The sequence below is a fragment of the Alexandromys fortis genome, unplaced genomic scaffold (assembly GCF_014885135.2).
Source record: "Alexandromys fortis isolate MF-2015 unplaced genomic scaffold, M_Fortis_MF-2015_v1.1 scaffold_266, whole genome shotgun sequence".
Taxonomy (NCBI): domain Eukaryota; kingdom Metazoa; phylum Chordata; class Mammalia; order Rodentia; family Cricetidae; genus Alexandromys; species Alexandromys fortis.
In genome coordinates, this window is record NW_026068155.1 from 860,686 (window position 1) to 872,714 (window position 12,029).

The 12,029-nt window shown below is 39.4% G+C and overlaps 1 protein-coding gene across 2 annotated transcripts in view; it reads right to left on the reverse strand.

Annotated features, from left to right (window-relative positions):
• Window positions 1–1,712: 1,712 nt before the first annotated feature.
• Window positions 1,713–12,029, reverse strand: part of Nexmif (neurite extension and migration factor) — a 136,671-nt gene continuing 126,354 nt past the window's right edge. The window contains exons 2-4 of one of the 2 annotated variants that reach the window (XM_050127340.1): window positions 8,908–9,033; window positions 3,891–8,259; window positions 1,713–3,319 (exon numbers count right to left, since the gene is read on the reverse strand). In XM_050127340.1, coding sequence (XP_049983297.1) covers window positions 3,226–3,319; window positions 3,891–8,259; window positions 8,908–8,986 — 4,542 coding nt within the window. In that variant the 5' untranslated portion in view covers window positions 8,987–9,033 and the 3' untranslated portion in view covers window positions 1,713–3,225. Of the gene's footprint in view, window positions 8,260–8,907; window positions 9,034–12,029 lie in introns of both variants that reach the window. The other variant, XM_050127339.1, reaches the window with a different exon arrangement.

Consider the following 12,029-nt stretch of genomic DNA (forward strand, 5'->3'; position numbering starts at 1 on the left):
GCAGTTTCCAACTTTTCTCAAGTGTGTGTGTGTGTGTGTGTGTGTGTGTGTGTGTGTGTGTTTTGAGTGATTAAGACTAGGAAGGTAGCCCTCTAAACTTTCAGAAGAAAGTCTCTAGCTGAAGTTCTTAGATTCTATCAATTTGGGAGATTGAATCTAATACTATACAAGAAGAAAAATTCTAAGACTGGTGAAAGTTAAGGAAGAAGAATAACAGAGGATATAATTTTCAGCAAAGGAAAGGTTAAAGGAGACTCTGTTGAGGAGGCATTAATAGGAAGCAGCTTCTCAGAAAGGAGAGGTTAGAAGCGAGTAGTCAGAAATTTCAGACCAAGGAAAATCCAGGAGTTTTGACTTGAAGAAATCAACGATAGGGCAAAACACTCTTTTCATCCATTGGTCCTCACTCCACTAAGGCAGTTGGTTGAATAAGAGCTCTCCAGTAAGTTTGGCCTACTATGTTATGACAGAAAGAAAAGAATTCTGAGAGCAGAGACAGGACCAACAGAATGCGAAGTGCTCAACAATGCAGAGCATAGGATAGTGAAGACAATGAACATCTCTGCCTTGGTCTATTGCTCCCTTCTCAAATTCACTTTCTTGTTAGGTTTCAGTACAACATGACTGGTTACGAATCACTAGTTTATATATTAAAAACATACAATGCACAGCAGGCCGATAAGAAGGTGCTTTCAAATGTCAGTTCTCTTTGGAGAAAGATAAGAACCATGTCCTAAACTTGACCCTTAGTGGTCTCCATAGGAGCAACTGAAAGAGTATCCACTCCAAAGGACTAATGATAAGGTTCTGAAAAGGAAATTGTTTCCAACAGTTTCAAGCTATGCTACCCTATCCTTACCCAGTTCTCCAAAGTTGAACATCATGATGCTTTTAAAAAAAATCTGGGACAACTGCTCCCATATTTACTTTTATAAAAACACATTATACTCATAGAACAATTTTTATTTCTTTTTTAATTTCCACTTTTTGGTTACATCGAAAGCACTCCATTCCTATAAGCCAGCAAGATGACTTTGAGGTCTGGAGTTTTGGGGATCACAATATAGGCTGAGTTGGTGATTCCAAGCAAAAATTCAGCTGCAAAACAGGACAAACAAAAACAAAAACCAAAGACCAGTTCCTAGGATATAGCCATAGCATTTCACGTAAATAGCTAGCTATCAAAGGATCTAGAAACAGAAAAAAGTATTCTAGTTTGATTATTTTCTCTTTTGGATGGCTGTGTAGGGCAGGAGACTTGTTTCAGCTGGTGCTTTGCCACTAAGTAATTTTCTAGGGCTCACTGCACACAGTGTCAAAGCCTAGGAATGTGCCTGAACTCTCCTCACAGACTTCTCCTCACCCACTCATCCCCACAGACAAAAAGAGACTGATGTTATGAACACACACAATCTAGATCATGGGCTTGTTCATTTTACTACCTAGCTGTAAGTAGTAGAGTAAGCTGGTGAAAGGAATCATGGACTGGGAAATGTATATACTTATATACACAATAAGCTCCCTTCCATTTCTCTCTACTTTAAAACGTTGCTTCTCTGTGAATAGATTTATGTGTCAATGACTAGGTAGGTTGCTCTTATTTTGTTCAAAAAAATTCTTTTGAAACATTTTCCCTGCTTTGTTAAGTTCCCCTTTCCCCCACCCACTTATCCTCCTCCCTCCCACCCCAGCCTCTATATTCACAAGTTAATAGGTTAGTACCAATATTAGTAAGAATAGTAACAACAACAACAACCAACAACATTAATAATATTAATCCCCTATATTGGTATAGCACTTAGGATCTACAAAGCGCTTTCACATCCATTATCTCATCTGTGCCACAGTGCATCAGTCATCGGGCATATAGGCCTTTAACTGTGCAAGGAAAAGAGAGCAAATGTTAGGAGTCAAGTGGTGAAAAAAGGGGAAGAAAAGGCTAGTAGTGAGGGATGTTGGAACTGTGAAAGTTTTTTTCAAGGTAGTGGAAGGGAAGGCTGAACCGAAAATGTGATTTTTAAAAATTATTAAAATTTGAGATTTATGTTTATTTATAAGGTATCCAAGAGTAGCCATCCTCAGACTATGTATAGATGGCCTCAATTGGTTGTTTCCACATATTGTTCAACTTACCTGATCTATATGTATTTAAACACAGGAAGAAAAACTTTGTCAATCTGCAATGTCCTTTTTAAAAATGACATTGGCTTTGCAAGCTCAACATTTAAAGAACACTAAAGCCATGTTGTGAGTGCACTTTTGACAAAACTGGAATAAAACATTTAGGAAACTACTTAAATAAAAGCAATCTATGTATTTCATTTATTATTAGTGTCAATTCTATAGCTATTTTATAATTTATCCCAGACTATTATAAAATATATAAAACTGAGATATAAAGTATCCGCAATATAACTTTGCACTTTAAATTACTTTCCGCTACAGATTTTGCTTTGGAAAACAAACTTTCAAAGCAGCTGTTTTATTTCCTTGTACAAGGTTCTGTAAATGCAAATACTCTGTCCCTAATGGACTTAGCTGTTGTGACCTTTAAGCCTTTCCAACATTTTAATCCTTAGACTTAGGAACAAACAAATCTTTATTGTGCCTTGCTTAATTGTTCATGTTTCCACACAAGATAGTAGAGTTTAAAACAGTCAAAAGAATGTATGCATGGATGTGTGTATGTATGTAAACACACATGCATATTGTATACACATGTGTGAGCATGTATATACATATAGATTTAATAATCACTGATGATGGGGTGAATATGGGAGATGAGGTAAGAAGATTTGGCACAATTCAAACATTTTCCTTTGTTTTGGTAATTTTTATAACACAACATATGTTTCCACTGTGATCTACAGGTGCTAGCCACAAAAGTGGGGGTGCTTAATAGCAAGAACCACTGGAATGTTTCTAGTATATTAACAGGGACAAGTCCCCCCAAATACTCACAACCAAATGTTGATATAGAAGTAAAACTATATACAGTACAGTTACTTATTTGTAGTTTGGCACAATGTTTTCCATTTTTTCCTTGTGGGCAAACAGTGCATAAACTACTTGTGCAACTGTATGACTTTTAAAGTCTTTTACACAGAACATCAGATTAAAGTTTGATTTCAAAGACTTATTCCCACAATTTAAGTTTTTCTTTAAGCACTTACAGGTCAACATACATACCACAAAGCTTATTTTGAAAGAAATAAAACACAAACATTAAATGTCTTTCTGGAAAATGTGAGTCTCTTCTTCAAACACAGGTAAAACCCCAAATGCTTTTTCTGCTTTTAAGAGATTGTAGTTGGAATCTCTGCAGAAAAAAATCAAAGAATTTACGCCATCTTAGTAAGTTTTAGTGTATGTCCACAAAGGGATCATACCATATAAATACATTGACACCATACTAGATGTCGTCTGATGCAGAATGATAGAGAAAGTACTCCTAATTGCCGTGTGTTGACAAGTAATGCTCTTTTGTTGAAATGATCTTGGCTTTTTGTCTACATGACTTTTTGATTACGTTGTTCAGAATCTGTCTTTATTGCAAAGCCCTTCCATTCCAAAAATCATTCAAGAGCATATTTTAGTTCTATTTTTAATAAGCAATAATTAATGCAGAATAGGAGGAAAATGTAGCCTCTGTTAGAACTTATCCCTAGCCTAACCACAACAAAATTGGCCGATATTTTGAGTGGCTTAAAGGAACAGGGATTTCTATGCACGTTTTTCTTTTCTTTTTGATTTGAAAAAGGAAGAGAATAGGAAAGAGTCTCTCATGCAAACTTCTGCTTTCAAGAGGGAAAAATGAGGAACTCTGGACTCAGCAGGTAGTAGGAAAGTCAAGGAAACATCTCTTCTTAGCCATTTTGGTGCAGTATTACCTCAGTTTTTCAAAAGAAGCTGTGCCAGCCTCATCCTTGTGGACCTGTTCTCGTTCCACACGTTTCCCCTTATATTTCTCATCTCGCTGGGTCTTGGAGCTGGCTTTGTGACGATATAATTTCTTGTGTGTTGGTCCATTATTGCCTGAAGTGCTCATGTTACTGTGCTTTTTATCAAAGAAGGCAGATTGAGAGTCCTCATTGTAGCCAGGCATGTCTTCACGACCAGGATCAGCAACTGCTGCTTTCCCGTTGCTTTTGCTCGCACCTTTGACTGATTTGTGATTCTTAGAAGCTCCTGAAGACCCATTATTAACCTTTTTCTTAGATTCTTGTGGTGTACCAGCTAATATTTTGAGGGTTTTTAACTTCAGGCTATTGGAATCAGGGGAGTAGAATGTGTTGGACTCCCCTTGCTGGTCCATGGGTTCCCAAAGGGGCTCTATGGAGGCCATCATGAATCTCTGCACATCTGCCATACCAGAGGCAATGTTGGACAAGATATAGGAAGGCTCTTGAAATTCCCGTTGGTCATCATCCAGAAGGTTGTTGGTATTAGTGACTGTACTCATGTCATTCCAGGCTGGCTTGCTTTCCTTTCCCAAAGCCCAGTCTCCAGAAAGTCCCTTCTGACTTGGAATCTTCACAGGGGCAACAGGCCCACCATGTTGAATACATTCAGTCTTGCCACTGGAGGATGTGCTGTTGGGTTGGCCCCCACCATGGCCACTCCCAGTCTGCATTTTCTCTCCATTGACTGCAGCCACATGTTTCCCTTTCTTTGTTGATTTAGAAACCTGGCGGGAGGTTTTGCTAGGTGGCTTTTCACCCCCTTTGTTGCTGGCTTTGGGGGACTTTTTCTTGGCATTTTTCTGTGAAGAACTTTGGCTCACAGCCCCACTCTTGCCAGGTGAAACTTTCTTTCTTGCTTTTGACACTTTGTTGTTGGCACTGATTTGCCCAGCTGACTCGTCAAAGGTTGACAGGCAAGGGTTATTTTGGAGCAGGCCAACAGAGTCCTCATCGTTGAACATATGGAACTGAAACGGATGGTTATTTACTGTAAAGGCATCATCCACATGGACCTGTTGTGAAAGGGTACCACAGTCCCACTTGATTTTCTCCATGCTGCCCAACGATCCTGGGACACCTTCTTGGAATGCCTTCATGGTTCCTAGTGTTTTGACACCCTCACATCTGGTACTCTGAGGAGAAAGGCTGGGTGTGTCCGGTGGAGACATTTCTGAGAGGGAAGAGTGGCGGAACTTGTCAGGAGTGAAGTTGGAGATATCGAGGAGGTCAGTGGACTCTTTTAGTGGTGCAATCTCATCAATGCTTTGCTGGATCACCAGTTTCGGGCTGCAGTGGGCCAAGAAGTCATCAGTGATCTCATCATCACCATCGTTTTCACAGGATTTCAAGCTTAAGGGACAATAATTGCTTGAACTGACAGAAAAGGGAGTCATTGAATCAAAGTTAAAGAGCCGGCTGTCATCGTCTGTACTGAGTGGAGCCTGCTGGAAAGGAAAGCAGAGCTCTCCGTTATTAAAGTGACACAACTGATAAGAGTCATCAGATGGGAGATGAGAGTCCTGCACAGAGGCATACAGAATCTTGTTGCAATCATTGCTGACACTGTTGAGGCAGACAGGACTGTATGTTAGAGTTGTGAGGTTATTCTCCATGGAGACTACTTGGGACACTTCGAATTCATCAGATTGGTTTGTGGCGATCTCCCTTGAGACTTCAGTCATGAACTCTTGTGGGCCAGATGTAGCCTTGTTGGACCACATGCTTCCATAGTTGCTTGCTTCCATTTTGAAGTCATGAGATGATTGTTGCAGCTCAGACTCAGAAGATGAGGACAGCACACAGTCCTGAGAAGACTGGAGAGGTACAAATGATTTTTCCATTTGAGCAAGGCTGGCTTCATTTTGATCTGGAGAATGGCTGGTGAAGTATGAGATACTAGTATTATTTGACAAGTCAGAAGCATCTAACAGTGTTTGCAGATACCCTCCAGGGATAACAGGTATATTAGTGGCAACATTAGCAGAAGATAAAGGCATTTCAGAAGAGCAGGTGGTTGGTAAGAAGGTGGAATTCTTAACCTTTGTCTCGTGAAATTCAGACAGATGGGAACTGTTTGAGGTTCCAGGAATGACTTCATTTTTTAAATCAGCCTTGGAGGATTGGTCTTCTAAGACAGGGCTCATTTGAACTGGTTTGTTTTCTTGTCCGGTTTTGATTTTTTTGGATTTTAACCTAGCTTCACTTTTAAATTTAATTTTGTTGAGCACTTTCCTTTCTGGCCCCTTAAACTCTGAGTCTTGAGTTTTGACTTTGACTGAGTCAGGGACTATGATGCCACCTAAATGTGAGCCACTGGCACAGCTTGGAGCAGCAAGAGGTGCTGACTTTGGTGTACCTTTGAAGCTGCCTTCTTCTTTGTGATTACTAGCTTGTTTTTGATCACTGCAGAATGAAACCTGCTTACTGCTTGCTGAAGATTCCATGGATTGGATCTTTTGAATCTTGTGTCTGTTGCCAAGCTTAGATTTTCGTTTACGAGCAGGTGGCAGGAATGACACCTCAAAGTTACCTGGTTCAAAGCTTTGCTTCTGGCATAAGGGTGTTTTGATGGCGTCTGTGTTGCTGTTTCTCTGCTTTTTCTTCTTTTGCCAGAAGCCCTTCAAAGGTGCTAACTTGGCATACTTACTGAGCTGATTCTCACTCAAATTTACTGTTGTCTCACTGGCATCTACCTTACTTAGCTTCACCAGCATGTTCTTCTCACCTTTAAAACGATTGATGATGATATATTTGATAATAACAGGGGGCTCCTTCCGGGTTGCTTTTCTTCTCTTTTTGGGACACCATTCATCATCATCATCTTCTTTCGAACCACCTGGAAGCCATTCCTTTCTCTCATTTACTTTTTCTCCTTCTAGTGAGTCAATATCATATAGATAATCTTCACTGTATCTGACTTTTCTCTTGGCTCTCAGTCCATAGTTCTGCTGGGAGGATGAGCTTCCAGAATTAGTTTCCCGAGACATATAGCGGCTACAGTCTTTGATCTCCCCCATGGCATCATATGAGACCTCAATGAAGGAATTATCATCACTGAAAGTTCCTGGTGTCTCCAGGGAACTAGTAAGATGGTCCGGCTTTAGGTTCTTAAATTGCTCTACTTCAAGCCCACTGCATGGTTTATTATTTAATTCAGGCTTTTCTTCATTATCCGTTTCAGGTTTTTTCTCTACACTTTTGTCTTCATGCACTTCCTCTTTGTCTTTTTTCTTGTCCATGTTTTTATCTTCCTCTCCCCAGATGATGCTCACATCAGGGACCTTGAATTGAGAAAAATCGCTGCTCTGCTTGAGGATTCCACTCTTAGATTCCCTCTTGGGACATGTAGTAAAGACACTGGGGAAAAAATTGAATTGGGCATCTTCCTGCATCAGAAGGGTGGTCTTATCTCGAACACTGTCCTGAAAGGACTCGTATCGAATTTTGAGGGAGCAGACATCACTGCCCAGTGTTGACTCATCATCATCGAACATATAGTTATCCACATCTTCTTCAGAGAAAAGGTTAACAGACAGTTCATTCTTGGAACAGAGGTCAAGTAGTTCAATCTTACTCTCACTAATAAAAGTCTCAAAGTAACCCCAATCCTGATTGGAGTTTGCCAGTAAAGCTTCTTCTGTATTGCACTTATCTAACAGTAATGCCTCATAATAACCTTTCTGAGTTGGATCTTCCAAGTCAATGTCAGGCTTTTCAGTTTCTCGCCTATCTCCTGCCCTTGGTTTTTGCAGGGGGAAGCCTAACAGCTGGTCTGAAAACAGCTGCTCTCCATATTTCATATTTTCTCCAGCATTAATGCACTGAATCCCTACATCAGAGACTGCACATGTTTCATAATCTCTATTTGGATCACTGACTTTTAGACTGATCCCTGGTTCAGGATCTACTGTTTCTTTTGACTCCATGAAGCAACCTAAGCAAGTCCGGCTTGGCTGCATGAAGCAGTCTCCATTCAGAGCTGACATGCCTGCGGGCTCCATGATGGCAAATGGTGCTTTCTCACACTCACTGGGCAGCGACCATGTGTTCAGGCCTTTTGCAACTCCAGATGTGAGGGAGATGGCATTCACAGAAGCGCTATTAGCTGAATGATCAGGTGCTTCCATCAGGCCCAAAGGAGATAGAGGGCTCTGCACACACGGCTTCTTAGGCGGCAGAGGTAGGAGACCCCTAGGAAACATTGGGGGCTCTTTTTGTACCACTGGTATAGGTTGGACTGGTGTAGTAGCTTCTAGAGCTACAAATGACTTCATTGCCACATCCTGGTCCTCTGAGTCTAGAGAAAAAGGAAATAAAAAACATGAATAAAGTTAAAGATCTTAGATAAGATTCATTAAGTCTCTTTTCCTTAATCAGTTTCTAACACCTGGATTCTCTAGCTTTATGAATCACCTTTTCCTCTAGCTTTATGAATCACCACCAAAACAGTAATAAAATAACCCTGATTTAATACTGAAAATCCATACAAGTGAAAAATAATCATTTTTAGGTTCAGATTCTTCTTGAAGAAAAGATAGAGCCCCATCAGAAATGGTGAAAGAATTGGACTGATGGATCAATTGAAAAGTCAAAGCTTTCAGAGGGGGAAAGGCACAGGGTGCCATTCATCATTTCAGCTATGAGACACATAGCCATACTTGCAAACTTATGTTAGAGAGGTTCCTAGTGAATTACATACTTGTAATTTACTAGCAACTTTGAGGAACTTCATTTAGCAGATGGATTTGACAGCCCAAGCTGATTTATCTGAGAACGCTCAGGGATTCTTCTAGCTCGGTTAAAGATTTGACAAGTTTAGATTTACATCAACTTTTGATATATTTTGGATTCAACCTGTCTCAAGTTTTTATATACTGAAAATCTACATTAATTAAAAAAAAGACTACCAGGAAAAATAATGTATATGGCAATTAAACTCTCTTACCATTTTCTTTGATCCCATTAATTAGACTGTTTTCTTCATCGGCTGAGGCAGCAATGACTTTATCTTGTTGGTTATCCATGGATGTAGCTTCTTACTGTTTCATCCCAATTTCAAATGTCGTTCAACCTGAACATTTCAAAGACATAATGTTAGTCATTCAGTTTGTCTTCTTTTGTATTTTACATGTTATTTCAGTTAGGGGGCTTCAAAAACACTCACTGGGATCGGTTTTCTACATCGGCTTCATTATTTATGCTGGTTTTGGTTTTGAGTTTACACCTACCATATAAGGTACTTATATTTCCTACCAACAACTATATATTATAGTACCCAAAACCAAAAACTAAAGAAAGCAGTGAAATGTAAAAAAAATTAGCTTAAATTATAGCTGCCCAATTAGGAAATATGCAACGTCTAGGATAACTAAATAATGTGCATATATGTGGAATTAGTTTTGTTTACTTTGTTTCTACTTTAGAGGATGGAAGTTCTTCAAAGACAAACCAATTCACATTTATACATTCATAGTTAATTTCTTTTTATTGTTAAAATATAATTACATCATTTCGCTATATCCCCTTTCCTTCCTCCAGATCTTACCATGTCCCTCTCCTTGTTTCACTCCCTCTCTAATTCCTGCCCTCATTTTTTGATATATTTATATCTATATATCTATATCTTTATCTATATTCATATATATACCTATATATCACACTTATTTTCTCTGTGTCTTAAACTTTGATTTCTAACATTGAAAGGGATAGAGGACTCCTTAGTTTCTTGATTTGACTTCAATAGACTTTTGATAACCATTCCTCTAAAAACACATCAAGATTTTTAAAAATGTGAATATAATTAAGATCAAGATTTTGTGAAAAGGTTGCAGCCTTATGTGATACTTTTAAGACACAGTACAAACATCTATAACTCTTCATTTTTGCCCATTTACTTGGGTATTAGATAGATTGGATATGGCAGATCATTCCACCTGAGGTAAAGGTGATCATCAAGTGCCACTCCATAAATCCCTACTCATTTCAGCTAACCTCTATCCCTAAACATTCTTCCCAGTCAAGTTTTCTTCCCTTTATTTAAAAGCACACACTACTAAGGCCATATGCCATCACATGCCTGTAATTATTAGTACTCAGTAGGCAGAAGCAAGTTAGAGGTCAGATTGGTCTACATAGTGAGACCATGACTCAAAAACAAAGCAAAATAAAACAGGGCCTGCTGAACTCCTCTGGGACCTACCTTCTATGAGTCACCAGGTATGCCTACTATTTCTAACCCCATGGACCTGCCTGGCTACCTCTGGGACTTCCCTTTCTGGTATCTACCAGGAAGAGCCATTCACTCTCTTCCTACAGACCTGCCCTGTTCCTCCACCAGAACTTCTTTCACCATTGTAGCCAGGTAGGCCTATTATTCTCTACTCCACAGACTACATGGATACTACGGAAACTCCCTTTCTTACATCATCAGTAGATTCTGCTCCTTCCCATCCTATAATTCCAACCAGCTCTTCTGAAACATTCTTTCCCTATCGTGCCAAGTAGTCTCTTCTTCCAACTTATATAGCATCCCTTTCTCTGAGTCACTGGGTAGATTTCACTTTGTTTATCCTCATGGGACTCTGTGCTCTTCTGGGATCTTGCTTCCACATGCTTCCAGGCCACCTGTCTCCCTAAGAATCTTCTATCCTCAAAGTTCAGATTAGGAACACTACTCCTGACACTATAAATTTGTTCCTCCAGTGTTTCCCAGTATTTCCAGGGAAGTCCTACCCCTCTATACCACACCCTGTTTCTTGAGAGCTCCTGTCCTCAACCTTCTATAGCTTAATGCTCTCATGGATGTTATATATGCTTACACTGAAACAAGAAAGGTGCTTTGAAGAAAAAAAATGATTTAACTAACAAACTACTTCAGGTGCACAAATTCTAGTACAGAGACAAAAGTAACATGAAAAAACAGAACATGTCCCCCTGTGGTGGTTTAAATGAGAATGTCCCCGAGAGGCTCAGATATTTGAGTATTTAGTACCCTGTTAGTAGGCTATTTGGGTAGGTTTAGGAGGTTTGTCCTCATTGGAGGGAGTACCTCATTTGAGACAGGCTTTGAGAGTTTAAAAGAGTTAACTATCTTTACCTCCTGCTTGCAGGTCAAGATGTGAGCTCTCAGCTTCAAGCTCTAGCCATCACGCTTGCTTGCTGTCACAATTCCTCTCCATGACAACCTTATCACTCTGGTACAGGCCTTTTTTTTTTTTTTTTTTTTTTTTTTTTTTTNTTTGGTTTTTCGAGACAGGGTTTCTCTGTGGTTTTGGAGCCTGTCCTAGAACTAGCTCTTGTAGACCAGGCTGGTCCCGAACTCACAGAGATCCCCCTGCCTCTGCCTCCCAAGTGCTGAGATTAAAGGCATGTGCCACCACCGCCCGGCTCCTTATCACTCTGGGAACATAAGCCAAATAAACCCTTCCATCTATCAAGTTGCCTTGGCCATGATGTTTTATCACATCAACAGAAAATTAGCAAATATAGCACCCCCAAATACCATTACCAATCTCACAGTAATGAACGCTAATGAAAATGACTGAGAAGATCTTCCTGACAAAGAATTCAAAAGAATGATTATAACTGTGTTCAAACAATTCAAAGAGGATTGGCATATAGTCTAAGGAAACCAAAGAACTGAATGAAATGTGGAAGTCAATTCAAGATATGAAAATACAATTTAACCAAAAGAAAAGAATTGTTAAAATCCAAATTGAAATGATGCTGGAAATGAAAAACTTAGTAAGTCAAATAAAAATCCCACTGGAAACCATTACTGAAAGAATGGGTCATGTGGAAGGTACAGTGTTGGCGTGAAGAGGAACTCTATCACTCAGTAAAGGACAATAGAATTTTAAAAATAAGCAAAACACAGGGGAACTTTGAAATACCTTGAAAATATCTAATATTTGAATTATGGGTATAAATGAAATATGCCACAGTGAATGCATGGTGACTATTTTTAATAAAATGATAGAAGAAAATTTCCTAAACTTAGAAAAAGGGATGTCCATCCAGGTAGAAGGGACCTATACAACACACTAGAAAAGAAATGCCCCCAAGAAA